This window comes from Geospiza fortis, unplaced genomic scaffold, assembly GCF_000277835.1.
Source record: "Geospiza fortis unplaced genomic scaffold, GeoFor_1.0 scaffold66, whole genome shotgun sequence".
In the NCBI taxonomy this organism is placed as follows: domain Eukaryota; kingdom Metazoa; phylum Chordata; class Aves; order Passeriformes; family Thraupidae; genus Geospiza; species Geospiza fortis.
In genome coordinates this window covers 7,090,122-7,109,696 of record NW_005054312.1, presented here as the reverse complement: position 1 = coordinate 7,109,696, position 19,575 = coordinate 7,090,122, and the positions used below count along the sequence as shown (strand labels likewise).

General features: G+C 38.2%; 1 protein-coding gene across 1 annotated transcript in view; it reads right to left on the bottom strand.

Moving 5' to 3' along the window:
- Positions 1–19: 19 nt before the first annotated feature.
- Positions 20–19,575, bottom strand: part of TRAF6 (TNF receptor associated factor 6) — a 20,198-nt gene continuing 642 nt past the window's right edge. Inside the window, exons 2-7 of the mRNA XM_031055810.1 lie at positions 12,094–12,144; positions 7,612–7,762; positions 6,849–7,007; positions 5,819–5,890; positions 4,340–4,417; positions 20–2,812 (exon numbers count right to left, since the gene is read on the bottom strand). Of these exons, the coding sequence (XP_030911670.1) occupies positions 1,931–2,812; positions 4,340–4,417; positions 5,819–5,890; positions 6,849–7,007; positions 7,612–7,762; positions 12,094–12,144 (1,393 nt within the window). The 3' untranslated portion in view covers positions 20–1,930. The remainder of the gene's footprint in view (positions 2,813–4,339; positions 4,418–5,818; positions 5,891–6,848; positions 7,008–7,611; positions 7,763–12,093; positions 12,145–19,575) is intronic.

Below are 19,575 nucleotides of genomic sequence, written 5' to 3'. Positions count from 1 at the left end.
AGTAACATATGCTTACCTGTCCCCTAATGACAGAGAATCAACTAAAGTCATCAACAACTAACTGCAATTACCATTAGCCAGGAAGTTCATGTTTCAGTAGTGACAATACTCCACTGAACACAATCCCTCTTCCATCTAATAGGTTCTACTAGCAGAAGAAATTTTACTCATCTGGATTTGATGAACAAAGTGGTAGCCTGGGTCCTGGAACTTTTACCTCTCATGCAGGCAGGCAGAGTATCCTCCCAAACCACTAAAGTATAGTAGTGTTTCTTTAGTCTTTTATATTAAGCAATGCACCCTTTTCCCACTGGTATTGCTTTGATGATGCCAAATAGTTGGAACACTATTCACTATCTCTTAAGCTGCAGTGTCTCCAGTCTTTAGGTTGTTCCACTAGCTTGGATAAATAATACACATAAGCTCATGCATCTTTGGTTCTTTCTTCAGTATCTGGACATGTACTTAGGTTATGGGATGAACAAAACTTTTTTCTTCCCTCCTTTTAAAGACAAGATTCAGAACTTTATCAGCACCATGAAAGTTAAAATTTTTAGCACCAGTGTACTGTAACTATTCAGCTTTGACTGGTCAAAGCTAACAATTACATGGCATATAATCCGTAGAGAAAACAATAATACACCCAGCATTAGGAACCTCTTTGACAGTGAATCTAGTGTTTGATAAATGAGTAACTAGAAAGCCAGATTTTCTTTCTAAAAGCAAACAGGATTACGATTTTTCATCACACTGCTGAATTAACAGGCTTTCCTTACCATCCATATTTCTGAGTTGGCCCAGCTCCTATTGTCTAAAGGGACAGGCAATACCCACAGCAGTTGGATGCTGATATGGCCAGCTGCCCATGGAGAATTCACAGGGGATGACTTGGGTACATCACCCACAACACCAAGAGATCACTTGAACAGATGCAGGTCACAAGTTCAGCTTTGGTACAAATTCAGGTTTCAACAACAGTAAAACAAATTCTGCATCACCCTCTCTGTTCACTACATCCCTTTGCTCCTCATGTGTGCACTCACAACCTGAAACATGTCCAGCACTAGGAGATCCCACCAGCACAAAGGGATTTCATTCAAATGCTAAACTTTCATATCTCTTGATGATTGCGGTTGACATTCTGGGTCTAGAGCACACACTTCTAGAAAGATTTATCAAAATAAAGAGAATTAGGGAGGCATCTTCAGACCACATTACAAATATTTCTTCAGTGAACTCAGCTCAGAGTAATTTAGCCTTCTCCACAACACTACCTTGTATCTTTTGGAAATACCAACATCAACTCTGCACCAACATGCAACTTCCTGAAGGAGGAAAGGATCAAAGCATCCCTGAACCCTTGGTGACATGAACAAAGTCTTAACCCTAACTTCAAACTTCAAGAGACACACAGCCAATTCAAAATTCTAGATAAGTCAATATAGAAACTCTCTCAACTTTCCCAAGCTCTGTGAAACAAAACAAAACAAAAAACAAACAAACAAACAAACAAAAAACCCCCCAAACAAACAAAAAACCCCTCCTCTTTAATAATTTCGTTCCTTCCTTGCAACAGCATCTATTCCAAGGCACTGAGGTGAAAAGACTTACAGGTCTATTCGATATGACTAAAGTTTTACCAAGCTGAGATGCACAGGTTCTGCAATAGGATTTTCCTGTAGGCGGTTAAGTTTTGATTAACACTTCATTTATTTAGCTTGCTACAGAAGTAGCTTATTATTTTAAGAGAGAACCTTACCAAATATTTAAACGTATGAGCTCATATAGAGAAAAATATACCAGCAACAACAAAGTTCCATTGGCAACTATGATCTTTTACAAACCCAGCCTTTGTGGACAATGAAGCTCTTTTGTGATCCATGTGGATAAACACAAACAAGGCTCTATTGCTGTGGTTAAGCCTTGCAGGCTACATGGCTCCGTCAGTGCTGCGGGCCTGGAAGCCTTCCCTGCGGACACTGCTTAAGTCCAGGCGCGTGAGCACCTCGCAGCGCACCAGCAGCGTGTCATCCTTGATGAAGGTTCTCTGCTTCAAGGTCTCCAGGTGCATGAAAGTCACATAACCAAAACCTTTCGGATTGCGGTGAACTGTCGGTTTCTGGAAGGCCAGTAGCTCTGGCTTGGTTTCCATCACCTCTTCGCGGTTCTGCCTTTCTGGGCCTTCTGATTGATCCAGAATAGAAAGTCGAATGGTGCCTTGGAAAGGCCAGGGCAGGTGGCCATCATATTCCCCTTGCATAGTGTGCACAAACAGAGAGATAAAATTAGCACAGCGCTGAGCAGTCGGTAACTGGATATGCAGGCGCAAGCACAGCTTGTAGCCAGGCTTCCCTGTATAGAAGCCAGGACTGTGTATCACTACAGGTCTTTCTTCTTCCTGGGTTTTCTGCAGTTCACTGAATTTCTCAATCTTCCAGATATAAATACCATTACATTGTTGTGCCTCCATTTCAGTAATCTTTTCCTCCAAATTTCGTATAGTGCGTTTGAGTTCTGCCACGTGTGTGTTCTGAGTCTCCATTTTAGCAATGAGTTCCCTGATTTGGTGATCTTGTCTCACCAGACGACCTTCCAACTGCTGAATAGTTTCCTTGAAGTTTTCAACTTCTGGATTGCAGTTGTATGCAGCATGTGACACATGTGAGAACAGGGCAGGCTCAAAGGGTAGGCCATTGATGAAGGGCACAGGATTTGCAGCAGTAACACTGATATTCTGAAACTTCTGAGCCATCAACCTCATGTGCAACTGAGTGAACTCCTGCATATGTCGTGCCAGTTCATTCCTTTGCATCTAGGATTTAAGAGATACAGCATTAGGAACACATCAGAAATCTAAAATCACATTTTAAATGTGGCTCTAAAGAAAATCAAACAAGTAGTTGCTTTTGTCATGTGAGAAAAGCTGCAGTGAATCAACGACAAAGGTTTTACAAAATAGCACTTTACCAACGGAGAGCTCCAAATTCAATATCACTGTTAGGAAAAATGGAAAAAGAAGTTCAAATACCAGCGGGCAAATCACAGAATCATTTAGGTTAGAAAAGACCTTTAAGGTCTTTGTGTCTTTGGCCTGATGTTGATACAGCTGGGGTTCAAAAAAAGCACAGATATGAGGTGATTTCAGCATAAAATTGTAAACCTGGAAAGTTAAGGTAGAACTGACATGAATGACTGTAATATAAATCAGATATGTGCATTATTGTTTTTGTTGGCGTGGGACTTTGGGATGTCACAAACATATTCTTGTTAGAATAATTATCATTAGTAATAGCATATTGTATAGTTGCATAATTCTATGTAATGCTTAATAAGGGAACTTTTGATTGTATTTTTACAGAAGCTGCAGCATCTCCAGGAAAACAACAAAATTTAAATTCTCCGGAAAAGACTGAGAACTGGCCTTTATAATAATATAATATAACAATATAATAATAACTTCTTATTAAAGGCCAACACCCACACTTCAAATGGAGGCAATTTTGAGTAAAAACATGAAGTATTTCAGTAGTACATAAGTGGGAAATAGGAACAGTATATTTCAAACTGTGCACCTGAAAGTAAAAGCAAGATATGAAGAAATATGGAATATTTTATACTGAAAATATTCTTGTCAAATATTCCAAAGGCAAGCGCTGTGCATTCACGGTCATCTACTTGTTAATGAGCATTCATGATAAAAAAAATCAGGTTTTGTAGGAGTGATAATATCCCTATGAATCCATCATTAATTATGGTGTACACTTCCAGTAACACCGTTCAATTCAGAACAAACACATGCTGAAAGACTGTTAGTAACAAATTACTTAGAATTTTTCTGTGTTCTAAATTTGCTAACCTGTCCATGGTACCAAATGGTGTATGAAAACTACTGTGGAAATGAAGGTGAAAGACCCAATTTTAGCAAGAAGTATTAAAAACTAGAAATAAAAGTATCTAGATTAATAATTTTAGAATTTAATAAAATTGATTTTCTTTATGGAACTCTAGGAGTCATAAGCGTATTTAGCCACAACTTTGGAAGAAATGCTAGAAGCTACTTTTTGACATGAAAGCTGAGAAAACATGAAACAATAAAAGGAAGATCATCAAGCAAATTGTTCACAGAGCTTTTTAAATTTGAAAAAGCAAATTTGAAATGCAATGTATCAACATGCACTGCTTCAGAATTAAGATACCTCCAAACAAAAAACCCACAACCACAAATCACTGAGGATTTTGGGTTGGTGAATGAGACCATACTAGGAAAACACATTACAAAAGCAACGGACAAAATCATGCAGAAAGTCTGCAATTCAGAAGGTACTGATGAAAGTCTTACCTTTTCAGGACACCCAAAGGCACTGTAAAAACATGACACTGGGGCAGTAGGACAATCATTATCATAATGGTTAGGCATCTAAAACAGAACAGATTTGATATTACTTCTCCATTAAGAGTATTTTCTTATCCAGAAAGGATACAGCTGGATGGATTTTGAACAGAAAAGTTTAAAATGCACCTGAAGTCAGATCAGTTTATACCTACGGAAGTTCTTAAGGGAATACAGAAGTTTTGAACAGAAATTTTAGCTGATGATAGAAATTATACATCCCACTTGTATGTACTGTAACAATTCATTGACTTTGTTCTTATATAAGGCCTCAGAAAGCATTCAGGTTTCCTTGCTAGACCAAACACTTTTTGTTTCTAGCCTATCCTCCAGCCAGTTCACGTTCAATTCCTTCCCTTCTGAAGGACTACTTGCACAATGCTTATTGTGTCACTCTTTATTATCATCTCAAAAAGTTCAATTTACTTCAATTTTTTTTGTGGTCCATGTTTTCCAGATCCAGATCAGTCATCTCACTGCTCTGGATCCTGCCTATCTATCCTCCCTCAAAAGCACAACAACTTCAGCTGATGCCTTATGAGCCCTAAACAGAGCAAAGGATAATTCAGTGTTTCACAGGCAGAATCCCTGTTTATATAACCCTGGGTGTTTGCCTTGTTTAAATATCATGATGAAGCACAAGGCTAATAAAGACCAGCTATTATTACAAATGTTTAGAATTCTTTGTTCCCCATTTCTGCAATTCATTATTCTACCTAACAACAGACTTTTTCCTTTGTCATTACTAAGCTCAATCCTGTTTCTCAGAGTATTTTGCAATTTTACAAGATCATTCTTTATTTTAACCCAGGCCATCAACATAGTTGCCATCCCAAATTAAACAAATCAATATTTATCATTTTTCTGCCAATGAAGTTGTTATTGAACAGAAGAAATAATAATGGCTATTACAACAGTAATGGACAAGCAGTAATGGACAAGCAGCATCTCAGTTTGGTAGTGAATTTATATACCTACTTTCCAATAGTATTTATTTATTTACTATTTATTTACTATTTACTATTTATACCTACTTTCCAATAGTAGCTTTCTAAGTACAAAAACTACCCCTCTCTGCCCAAATCAAAGCCTCCCCTTGTAATGTCAGCTATAACTACTGGCAGCTGTTGGTATTTTTTCAACTCCATCCAAGATTAAAGATGTGCAGCATGGCCCCTGTCAAAAAGCAGTACAGCTGAACAATGTGATGTGCAGCCAAAATCCTACAGAGGTTTGCCAGACTGCAACTGCAAGCTGGAGCAGCATTTAAGGGAGTATCACACCTGCACTGAACATTTTGAAAGAGGCAGATAGTGATTTAGCAGCTAGTAGACAAACTGTATCTCCAAGTTTAATTTCAGATTAAAGAAGCAATGTAAAAACAAAGCATCTGACTTGGAACAAACAGAGCAAAACGGAGTCTCTTACCTGCTCCCTGATGAGCACTGTGTTGCAATATTCACAATATATATTGGCAAGTGGACAGGTTTGGTCATGAAGCTTAAGTGATCAAACAGAAAAAAGAAAGGGAAGAAAACATCAGTAAAGTTACCCAGTTTAAGAGAGGGCTTGATCAGACATTAGATTTTTATTTATATACCTAATTTTGCATTTAGCTATATGAAACTGTGAAACAAAGATAATACCTTCACCCTTAACAGTATGTTTTACATAACTGCTTTTTCCTGGACTTATACAAGAGATTCATGAAGTTGCAGATATTTGATTTCCTAAAGCTCTTATGCTTCAAAGAAATCTGATTTTAACCGTAAGTTTCTAAAATTCATGTTCAATTGTACTGGAACTATATGAAAGCACTTGTTTGTTTTTTAATTGTATTGCTGGACTATATGAGGTACATTTGATTGACAATTCACAATATTAATATCCAAGAACATTCAATAGTCTTGGAGATAAAACACATCCATATAGAGATAAAGAAATGGTAACAGCAAAAGGAAAGTATTATCCTCAGTATCACCCAAGTGAAAAATGCATAGCCAGAAGAAGAATTCAGAAATTATCTTGGTCTTGTGTGGTAGCAGATATCCCCAAAATAGTTATCTCCTGCTACATCCTCTCTCCCAGGCATAAAAACTGCACGTGTAAATACTGCTTTTTGTGTTCCATGGGCAGTAGATACAGCCTGTCTGATGGTAAGGTCAGAAATCAGTGGTTCTTACACAAGTCCACAAGTCTCCTCACACTACATGGTTCCACATAAGTTTTTACTTAAGGACAATCTCTCCCCAGCTTTTGCCTGTTCTAGGCTCATGTCCCGAGTTCGCAGCTTCTCAGCTGTGCAGCAGCACAGAGAGCTCTTCTAGACCAAAACCTTTCAGTTGGTTTTTTTTTGGTTTTGTTTTTTTTTGGTTTGTTTTTTTTTTATAACTGCTGTTCCCTTTCCAAGCAAACCCATGTGAATGCAGGCTGACAAACTGAGACTCCTGCTAAATACCTCTTTATCTTCATAGGCCATGGACGTGGCACAGTTTGGGCAACACACTTGACGCCTCAGACACTCTTGGGTCATGTGCTCCTTCAGTCGGTTCTTTGGGAAGGTTCCTTGGCACTGTAGGCATTCCACAGTGGAAAAATCACACTGCAGCTGGTGGTCCTGCAGAAGGGCAGAAGAAGGATCTGATACTTCAAATCAGAACAATCATCTCATCCATTTTCAAGAGAAAGCACAGTGCAAGACAAACGAATCACACTTATGCTGACTCTACCAACAGCCTGTTACTGTCGCACTACTAAGGTTAAGGCTTCATGTATTCAGAGCTTTAAGAAAGCTCTCAGTAAAAATTGAGTTTTATATTTATCCTTTTAATGGCATATATTATTTTCCAAAATAGTTATTTCAACTATTATATGTAGCTACTTTGAGAGACTATTAAATAGTCTCTCAAGGTAGCTACATATATTAGTTGAATATAATAAACTTGTGTGAAGCACAGACATAGCTGATCAAAAGACAGACATGAATGATCCTCAGCAGAAGGCTGCATTAGTACAATTGTCATGCACTGTGATGTTCACTTGAGAATCACCTAACTATAATTAAATACTCATTAAAAAACAGTATGTGTAGTTATAGTCTTGAAAGAAAAATGCATGGACTCAGCATAAATGAGTACTAGATATGACCATCTATTTAAGTAACTTCAAATTTTTACTTGTCCATGAAAGCAAGGTTCCATATTTTCAAAACTACTTCTCACCTCTAAGTGCCTGAGCTCCATCTTCATGCTGCAGCCCTTGTTGGGACATTTGACCATTAATGAAAGGATTTCCCGTTTGGCGAAGTTGTCAGGAAAAAGTTGATTTTCAAGCAGAATTTCATTGTCTACAGGACATTTGTGACCTGCATCTCTACAATGCAGAAAAGCAAGGAAAGATATTCCAATATTACCAACAGATTTCCAAGCACTTAATTTAAAATATTTTTACCACCAGCAAGACATTAGTGGCCAAATAATAACACAGCGAGAACTTTAAAAACAATGGTATTTATGTGGCAATGACCAGAAAATATGAAATGAATTTCAGAAAACTTGGAAATACATGGTTTCACTGGAGGTGGCATGACTGGGGTTGTAGCACTTTTCAAACTCAAACACATTTTATTTGTACAAATGGCACGTTAAGTATTCTGGAAACAAACTTGAGGAATATGTAAAGACACTAAGAACTTAGTCCTGTTTCTGCAAGTACTTCACATAGCTCAAACATCAAAGAATATTTCACATACTACTTCAAAACAATTACTTAAACTTTCTTAAACCTCCTCTCATTTGTTTCTCATTTTATAAACAGCCAAGATGATCACAGCTAAGAAAAAAAGCAAAATTGTCTTTTTTTCCAGACTGACTTCATCTGTTTGGCATTACATTATACACTGTTCAGTTTGTTGGTTTTGTTATACAACCATTTGATCAGTTGGTCATCCTTCAATTTCATTATACAGCAAACAGGGTGAAAACCTCCAGACACAAAAATTATTAGTAACTATGAAAATTACACTGGACTTGGAATTGAGTGTTGCATCTGAAGCCATTTGAACAGCAAACAGACTGGAAGTCAGTGCTAACTGGTGAAGGTTTGGAATCTGATGGAACATGAATGCCTGCAACCTGCACAAGGTAACTAACAGCCTGTTCCAGTTCATCATGCCTACCTGCATGTATGCACAAAAATCATTAGAAATAGAGTAAAAAAGGGAATCACCTCCATCAAATTTTCCAGTATCAGCTCATTCTGAAAAAGGGTATCCCGTCCATCAAACTTGCCAGTATCAGCTCATTCTAAAAGCAGCAGGCTAACATATTGATTCACAATTAAGTAGTGCAGTTAAAGAGGCATGAGGGATCAAAGCTCCCGAGTGCTAATGGAAACACCAATAAAATGGAAAAATACATGGGGTGGAAAAATGTCAGAGAGCACTTGTGGTGCAAGGATCAAAGGCCAGATCATTGTCACTGCCTGCAAGCACAAGGGGAAGTAGAACCTAGTGGGCTGTGGAGACCAGGAAGGAATTTATGTTCTTTGCTGGAAAAGGAAATAATTGCTCAGCAACTACATCAGCAACACTGCTAGGGGAAGTGGAGGTAAAGTTGCCACTTCAAAAAGAGGTAATGAACTTCCTTTCACAATGTTGCTTGCCAAGCAAGCTCACCACATGCCTGAGAATCATACTCCTAAACAAGCAGAAGAAAGAAAACACCTAGCTTGCCTTGTTTCAGAGCTCCCTGAGCTATGACCAGCGTGATCTTTGTCACAAGCTAGAAATGTTCCCTCACTTCACAACAGGAAATCAGTTTTCACAGCTATAGCTTGGTTACAAACACCCTGTTTAGTGGAGTATGAAGACAGCTCAATAGGCCTGCTGATAAAACAGCAGCTTTATTTCTACAAAGAAAAGCTAATCATAAATAAGAGCAGCCAACAAGAGATTAAAATGGAATAATGCTTACCAAATCCCCAGTTTAAATAACTAGCAGATAAATGGAAAAATAGGAATGAAATGCAATTTTCCAAAAAAAGAAAGTGTAGTAAGAAAAAAGCAGTAACTCATTTTAGGATATTAAACAGGTTTCAAATACTATTTACAAGGCTCAGGATTGTGTTTAAAACACTGCTAAGATCCATCTACAAAGATGTTGCTGTGTATTTCCTGTGACAGAATTGAGTTTATGCACCTCAGTTTTAGCTTACATTACAGTGAAGGCTTTCCTATGCTGGAATTATTTATCACAGTGCACTCTGCCACTCACAACAGTACCTGTGAAACAATAGCTATCTGCTACAAAGTACAATGAATATTCCTGTAAATTCCCTTGAGATTAGAATACAGGTATCAAGAGTAAAACCAGAATAATTTTGAAAGAAAAGCCTGCTCTGTGATTTTAACAAGTGAGCGGTTTAGCTGAGAAGCTGAGACAGTTGGCAGAGACTTTAACTGCAGCCATGCCAGCTGCTGGATGAACTGCCAGCACCCAAAGATGTCCCTGCTGCCCCTTGTTACCTCACAACTCTGCTTTTCCAATAAACAGAGGTTCTGATATTTGGCAAGCTCTACTACAAACCCTAAGTCAGCTTTGCCCTAAGATACAGGAGAAGACTGGAGTGAAATTGAATTAGCTACTGCACCTGCAGTTAGTTCTTCTAAAATTTCCAGCAATATGTTTTGTTGACAAGTAACATTCGTAAACACATTTGTAGTTACTTAGGTAGATAAGCTTCTCCTCTTCCATGAATTATAGTACTTCAAAGCACTTCAGACAGCTTTATTTTAAAAGTTGCCAAAGATTTTCTGGGAGGCAAATATTTACTGTGATCAAATCTCATCTAATCATGTCCTTCACACTGTAAGAGTGAAGATAATTGAAAAATCCGGTTTTTAAAAGGTTTTCCAATTATTGTTTTCTAGTTGCAGCCACAACTTCTTCAACACGAACAACTACAATTGTTTGTGTAAGTCACAAGAAGTAATTACTCAAAAAATGCTTGTCCATCCTTCCTCATTTAAAATCCTTAATCTCTGTGTTCACTTGAGTTAAGACAGTGGGGAAATGAGGAATAAAGAGAAGCAATTTTTCCTGGTCAAATGAAGGCTGTGACAATCACTCAGTGAAAAAAAAAGCAGTACTTATAGAATGTAAAATATCACTTTCTGTTTTCATTTTAGTTCTGTAGAAGCTTCTCAATACCTCAATCAATCTGGTACTGTAGACAGTACATACTGCAAATCAATACCATACTGTAGACACTATATAATCCAAATCAATAGCTTGATCTATGGTTACCAATTAAGCATGCAGTTCAGCCCTTCAGGGATTCAGAGAGGTCTGGCACCTCAAGCTGTCCTCCCTGCTTTCATAGTCACTCAAACTGTCCTCCAAAGACAGAGTTCAGTTGGGAATGAGGGAAAACTTTTACTAGCAATAAAACATCTGAAGTATTACACTGATGGTCTACAGTCTCAAGAGAAAAAAATGCTTTCCACCTTGTTTAGTATTCACTGAAACAGTCATCACTATTCATAGAAAAGAAGTAAAATACAGAAAAGGTATAAAAGAAGCAGAAACTTCTGGTCATGGTCCTTTCCATGGAGAAATTCTTCCAGAGAATTTATGTAGCAGAAACTGCATAAACTACAGAGAAACTACAGAGAAGCCACAAAACTGTATTCAGAGAACATAACTGCTGGCATACTATTCATTTAGTGAGCTACAAATGATGGATAGGGAAGAAAAATAAATGGAATACAACTATGGACAAGTGGTATGAAAGACCAATCAAGAAAGCACTATCCATTTTGCATGCTATAAGATAAATGCCGGGGAAAAACACAGTAACACTGAAGACAGTTTAATGATCTTTACAAAAAGTGTGCAAAGTAAGGTTGAAAATGAGCCAATTCTACATATGGGTCACACAGAATTGAATATATAAATTCCTACCAAAGTGACATTTGAGCTATCTGAGCAATTGCTGAAAAAATCCTACAGCATAATATCTATCAATGTAATCCAATACTCACTCACACATATGGGACACTGATGACTTCATTCCAGGTTTAAGGCAAGTGCTCTCTACAAGGTACTCTCTGCCCTTTCTTGCCTTTTCAATCATCCATTTTTATAAACCCAGCCTGCTCTTCCTTTGTTCCATATTCCCAGCCCCTCATATGCCACCTGGATTCCTCTCTCAATGCTTTGCTCACAACTATTCCCTCATCACATTCTCTCTTCCAGCTCAAGAGAGAAGCAGCTAATTTCAAGGGAAGAACTGAAAGCATGAATTGCCTTGTCTGCACCAAGAAATCAGGTTATCTTTAGTTTCCTGCAGTTACCAAGGGAAACAATCATAGGCAAAAGACAGGTAATTTTATAATCCTGAGATGGAAATGGAATTTATTTGGGGGACTTGTCTACCTTTCCTTCTTTAGTTATGATTTGAAGTTTAATCAATTTTTTAGATTCACAGCCTGGGTAAATTTGTGAAAATGGCAAACCATCTAAAGCTCATAAAACTTGCAAACTTGGGACATTCTGGCCATATATAGCACTTTTAATGAGTAATAAAATTCCAGAATTCTATTAGCACTCACTGCACTCAATACATTTTGGGTAGCTTTATTCAGTTTAGATTGACCTTAAACTGCTCTGCTACATTAATTTCTTCTTAAAAACAGCTTCTACGGCCCCCGCAGCTGCCCTCGCTCTGCAGCAAGCTCATGGCACGGCGCCGACCTGCAACAGGACAAAAAGATGTGTTAGTTTCAAGTATTTCAAACCCTCCCTCCCAGGGGAGAGCAACATTTACTTCCAACCAGAAATACTGGAATGGGTTTGATTCTATTCAAAATCACTGGCTTTGTTTTGTCCCCATTATCTTCTGTTGCTCATCCTCTGATATGTAGGAAAGAACACTGCATCCTGTCAGGGCAGTTCAAACACCACCCCCCCCCCAATCTGTAATTAATTTCTGTAATCTGTTTCATATGACTATCTGATTTCTGTAAAAAGAGGAATCATTCCTCTTTGTCCTTGCTATGTCTACTGATGATGTTTCTTTATCCTTTCCATATTATTTATTTCTAAGACATTCAAATAGATTCTGTGTGGAAAAAATGCCGTACAGAATCATGTTGTCTTGGAGGACAACAGCTCAATTCCGTAATCGCCTTGCAGTGTGTATATGTTATTTAGCATTTTCTGTATCAAGCAATTCATGATATAGATTTCAAACCGACTTAGCTGCAGGAACATAAATAAAATATAAGTCCAAGTACCTAAATCAAGCAGTTGATGTGCTGTAAATGAAATTCAAATATACAGCACTGCTGATAACATTTTAGAACTGCCAATAGGACTTTAAATTGAGTAAGAAGCTCCACGTGAGATAAGGATAGTAATTCCACACCTCAAAAGCTATCTACAAATTATTAGTACTCAAACAGAGCTCTTGCTCTCCTTTCCCTCTTGCAGGCTAGCTGGCAGGGAGGACAAGGGACATGATTGTAAGAACAGAAGATAAAAGTCACCTTTCCCCGAAGAGTTGTGGATGGCATACTAAAGCCTGCTTTTACAACACTCCTCCAAAGCAGGGTGAAATTTCATAGGTATGAAATGAAAAAGTGCAGGTATCCCCAAACAGATTGCTAGTGTTCCTACACAGAATGAGAGAACCTTAAAAAAAGTTCTTAACAACAAATAGAAATTCTAAAGACCAAGAAACCTTCCTCTCCCCTGATTTTTTTAATGGTTACAATAATTTTCTAAGAATCCTGCTGTGGTTAATTTTCTATAAATGACATTTCTCTGAAACACAGAGATTATCACCAGGTGCAAGGCAGTATGAGTAGTCTGAGGGTTATGGAGCCAGGCATGCAAAACAAGCCCAATAAGCCCAGATTTGACAATCTTTTGCACAGCAGTATAGGCAAAAGTCTCTTCCAGTGTTCACCTAATGAATTCACTGTAATACCATTGAGTCATTTAAAATATATTAGGGATGGAAATCCAGTCAAGAGAGGAATCCTAAGAACTGTTTATCTGCCTCACTACTGCAGATGCTGAAGGCAGAAGAATTAATAGGATTACCTTGACCATGAACTCACAAAACTGAACATTTTCTTGCCTATATCAGAATTTGAATATCACAACTCATTTCTACAAAATGTTCATGGACAGGAGGAGGCAACACAGGTAGTTTTATTTGGTTACTTATTTTATCACACCTTTAGTGACATAAAATCAACAGAAATATTAATCACACAAGGCCTCAACTAGCATTTATGGGAATATATATTTTGAACACATGCAAAAATCACAGGAATGTGCTTTAGGCCATAAACAACTGGCAATACTGACCATGATAACACACTATGAGCTATTTTTTCCAGCTATCCAGACCAAAAAAAGCCGCATATCTATCCAAAGAAAAACAAAGTTACCATATTTTGGTTAGATACAGTTAGAATAATCAAACCAGACCTTTTATTCTGTCATATAAATAGATGACTTTCCATCCTGTTGGGGTATGCAGGGGTATGAGAAGTATCTGAAGAGCAGCATTCTTGACATTTCCAAAATACCATTAAGGTGCAGAGCCTCAAAGCACAGGCTGACAGTTCTGAGTTGTACTGAACTGGCCAACAGTGCTCCCTCTCTGCACAAATAACTCCAGAGCAGAGCTGTCTGGAACTGCACCCAGAGAGTGCTGCTCACTTCCACTCCTGTTTTCCACCCCAGTGTATTGTCCCTATACATTATCCACCACAACAGGCTTTATCACTGAGGCTCCTAAACACAACAGTAATGCAAACTAAACACCGAGCATGCTCCCAGCAGCTGCTCCAGCCATAGTCCAGACATGACCAGTTTAATCCCATAAAGGCACCAGTTCCCCCCGTGACTGAGAATGGATGCAGAGGAATCAGTGCTTAGAAAAATGCTCTGTGTGACAGAGATTAATTTTTTTTAGACTGCCATCAGTAGATCTACTCTCTCCAGAGAAGAAACCCAGCTTGTTTCCACTGTTAAACTAACATAACTAATTTACTGACTGCTGCAGAGGATGATCAGTCCATGGGCCACATCTCATGAAAAATCACAGGAACTGAATTGGGTCAATGGAGTGGGAATGTTGGTATGCAGGATATTAGAATCCACAGGCCAGCCTAGGACTGAAAAATTCACATTACTCTAAGTCACAGAGATATATTTAGTGAGACTAAGAAAGGGAAGAGGAACATACGTCACTTAAGTAATGTCATAAAGGAATTCAGGAAGTCACAAGAAGAAATATAAAACAGCTTTAGTCAAATTAAGCTGTCACATTAATTGCAATGAAGTGCGTGACTCTTCTCTTGGGCTGTTCCAGGGAAAAAAATCCCATACTATTTACAATTCTGTTCTTATAAAGAAGAAGCCAGGATCTGACTTGGTATAATCTCACTAGTTGAACACTTTGTAGATTTAAGTGCTATGCAAGCAGTGTCTCTTTGGCCATTTGAATTGTTTCTACAGACATAGCAGGTAAGTATATTCAGTCTATAGAAACAAACTGCCATACTAGAGTCAGTTTAATGAATGACCACTGCAATCAGTCAACATCCCAGTCTGACACAAAACCCCCCTTATTCAGTGATATACTGCACTCCTACACGGAGCTTTTTATTTGCATATGACCAAGAGGTTCACAAAAAAAGAAGTGCGCATCTTTTTAACTTAGGAAATTCAGACACAAAGAGGCAACTTAAGGTGATTAAGAGCCAGATTTTAAACTTTGTTCATATTTTATCTGAGATAGGATTCCTCCTACTACTCTTATCTATTTCATCTTCTCTGTGAGCAAAATCCTCCTTCCTCCACACATATTTTAGGCGTGGGGCAAGTCACAATTTTCCAAATCAAAATCCATACTGCTGTTACTCAGACAATTAACCAAGGCCTTATTACTGCAGTACAGTTTAAACTAATTTCTCTATATGGTGTAACTCCTGTCCTAGGAATTAGACCTGTTTCTTGTGGAAATTACTTTATCTTCCAAAGTAGAACATAGGTTTAATCTTCTTGGACAGAGCAATGCTAGGACAAAACCAGCCACAGAAAAGTATACTTTGAATGGTAATGACAGGTCTTTTCCCCAGTGAAGGTAGAGCAGACAATCTGTGAGCTTACTGTAGCAGTTTTTCACCTTCCTCTCCTGGGGAGTTCAAAAAATGCTTAGGCTGGAAAAGCATGGATTTTGAACCCCAAACTAGGATATATCCCAAAATTCAAATCAAACTGCTACCCTTTCTTTTTGATTATGAAACAGGTTTCCAGTGAAATAAAACTCAGATCTCCTAAAAACCACATCAGTTTTTCTTCTTATTGATAATAGTTGTTATTCTTCCTCTGTGCTGAACAAAACTAAGTCAAATGCAAGTACAAGAATAGCCAAATATTAATTTAAATACCCTGTGTACACCACAGCCTTGAGAACTTATCATTTTTTTAAAATGTTAGTTGTTTGACACATTAAGCACTTTTCTAGACTGCTCTCTGTACCTTTTTTTGTTTCCACAACATCCAGTTTTCATATCCAGGAACAGCAGCAATTAAACTGGATCATTACGTGGTAATTCTTGCTTTTGCTAGCATGAAGTTTCTAAGGCAGAGAAAGTCTTAAACTACATTTGGTAATGTACCTGAAATGCTCTTTTCTAGAGGTAGGAAGTGCTGCCACACCTGCTGACTCTGGAGATAATGGGCTTTAGCTTGGGCACAGAGGTACCCAGGCCTTGGGCTGGCAAAGGTTGATTTTGCTCTCCAAGGCAACAGCTGTGTTGTTTGCCAACAGAAAGGAAGGTGCTTTCCATGCCAAGTGGTAATGGACAGAACTTGTTTGATCATTACCTCTGCTGCAGAAGCCTGGGAATGCCCTAAGGATGAAACTTTCATGCCCCAGAAAAGACAGTTAAAGGACAGTTAAAAGAAAAGGAGTCTCCATCCCACTCTTCCAGCTTTGAACCATAATGACACCTTTCTTCACCAAGTAACCTGTGCTCTGTTGCTATTTACACTGCCACATTACACAGTGATTAGGCTCATGTGAGATAGCACAGTCAGACAAGAAGAGCAAACTCCTGCGAGAATAATGTACCTTATGATGGACGAAAACTATTTCAAAACAGAATTTAAACTGCCCATATTTTAAATTAATGCATGCAACAAAGCTCAGCACTCTGATTTTTCAACTCCTGTAGTATAATGAAGTTTAGGTAGGACTTAGAGGTTTTCAAATGCCAAACTCCTCTAAATAAAAAAAAAAATCACTGTTATCAGAAAATATCTTCAGATTTCCTGTAAAACCCCACTATCATTAAGAGTATTAGGGAGGAGTAAAAGTAGGCATTGTATACTATTTACACTGAAATATGAAATCATATTTTTAAGCACTAACTTAAGGAATACTGTGCAAGGAAGTATCAGCTGCTGTAAGAGAAAATTTTTATTGTAAATCAGGAAGTGCTTAATACAATTAATATCCATATGACCTTTTCTGGAAAATTGACACTGACTACCCATATAAATAATGAATCAATACAGAGGACTATTCCAAATCCTTTTTCTTACTCAAAGTTCACAAATATAATTAATTTCCTTGCAGCCTGGCCAGCACATATCCAGCAGGGGAAATGTCTTTAGCACTGCATTGACAGAAAAACTGGCCAAACTTTTCACTTTTCTTCAGTGGCCTTGTATATGTATGTATAGATTTCTGGGTCATGAGACTGACAGACCAGTGGAGTGACTTTGGATGATTTGTTTATGGAGTAATACTTGCAACACTTATTCCCAGGCACATTAATCAATAGTCTACTGATAACTGATAAGCACCATATGTTTCCACTAGGAGCTTTGTAACTATCATCACTATGGTCTCATCCAGGCAGAACACATGGAATTATGCTAATGCCTTTTAATTAATACCTATAAAACACTTTAATTTCAAAGCTATCAAACGGCTAGGCAAGCTGAAGCAATAGGAGATTCAGGCAGAACTTGTAACTGCAAAAACTACATTCTAATTTCTTGTGAAAGTCTGCAACCATGTTGCTTATTCTGTTGAGATACAAACTTTCTTCTTTTTCTAATAGCAGTTAGCTTTCAGACATCCAAGTATTTTGGACAACCACCACACTCACAGCATTTTACCCTAAAGACTGTGAACCTAAAGACTTGAAAGAAGAATTTTTGTTTGAGGCAAAACCAAACAACATTCAGAGCTCACTAGACTATCAAGACCTCCTGACTAGAGCAGAACAGCCCTTGGGGATTTCTGAAGCCTTCCAGGTGATTTCTCTTTATTTGGAAAGAATGCTGTCAGGCTTTAATCACCTAAGTAATTTCATGCTTGAATGTTATTTAGGAGACTAGATGGTGGCACACTCACAGTTACATTCATATTTTAACTTATTTAAGTATGTCAAAACAAATTTAATTTTATTGAGCAGCGGAAGCACACTATACTGTATTTAAGACCAAGATATTCTATGGGTTTTTCCATAACAAAAAACCAAACCCAAGCCAAAATTCCCTGAAACTTTCTTCAGTTTATTAACGTTTAGACAGAATTTCCTGGGAACTGTTCAGAGTAACAAATACAAGGAAAACACTGTTAGTGAGAAGAACAGTACTATTTAACTCTTTACTTTGGCAGTGGCTCTGGCTTCTGCTCTCCCTTTGCACACTGAGAACACACTGACATATGCATTATGCCTTTCTATACCCACAGTAGATCCACAGAGAATGTAGGATGCTGCCCTGGTGGGGACAAAGTTAACACCCATAAAGCACTTAAAAACAGGGAGGGAGAGGTATGGCTGTGAGCAAATGTGATTTCCACAAGGCACAGGCTCCAGGCTACACTTAATTACCACCTACCTCTACAGGCATGAGGCATTAGTAAAATGATCTGAGACCCTGGGAAAGCAAACAGTGAACTAAACACACATTCTGAAACAACTAAGACATTACTCCTTTTCACTCCATCTGACATTTACTTTTGTTTTCTTTTTGATATGCTTTATACCCGGAATATTTTATGGCCAGTTTTCACAGTCTGGGTCTAAAACTTTTTTTTTTTGACAAGTGCTTAGCTAATCTGTGCTACTGAGATACAAAAGTTACTCTTCTTGACACAGCAAACTCGTCGAAGTTCAATGGGTGAAGAAAAGAATGCACGTTCACCTCAGGTACATTTTAACGCTGAAGTTCTATCAGCACAGGTACCTACTGTGTGTCTTGTGTAATACAGTAGCAGGTTTCTAAGATAGAAAGCAGTGCTGCAGTGTTGCAATACTACGAAACTTAAAAAGCCATTTATGTCTTGACAAGTTCTCATTCAACAGAGTCTGACTGAGCTCCATGAATCTTCACTCACTGGGAAAAGCTGTAGGTAATGTGGAATATGCAGAAGAATTATGCCCAGAATGACACCATGAAAATAATCCGAGTGCTTTTATCAGCATACTTCTGTAACTTTCTTCCCCCCTTCTTGTACTAGAAGGACAAGTTTTATGGCCTTTTCATTCTACGGGAATACAAAGCAGTTTGCTTGCAAGTCATTTAACAGCTGGTGAACATAGTGCAAAAGTCACCCAAAGCTTCAAATCAATACTTTATTAATAATCACTCACAGTGGTATCTAAGACACCACCAAATCCACAGAGCTGAGGGGTAGCGTGCAGAAGGTGTCAGAGGCAAACATGGGGGAATACTTTTGGCAAGCTTTAATGACTAGGTCTAAGGGATATAATTAGAACATTTTCCTCCCACCTACAGCTGAGATTTCCGTTTGAGCACGAAAAGACTCAGCGTGACCTATCTGAGCCAGAAGAAATTGATGAAAATTACTAGTGAAGTAATAATTTCTAAGTAGTGTTAATAAAGTTACCGCAAATATTAAATACCGTCAGTCTCTACTAGAAAATAAGAGCTATCGGGTTTAGAAACAGTAACTTATCTTGCAAATTACCCTTTAATGCGTTCCCGAATAATTTACTGAGTGTCCCTATTTCATAGCGGGGAATCCAGAGCCCAAGTTCAGCTGATGTGCTGAGACAAGCGGGAGCACAGCCCGAGAGCCGCGGCTGCTCACGCTCCCGCCGCCGTCCGACGGCCGGCCGC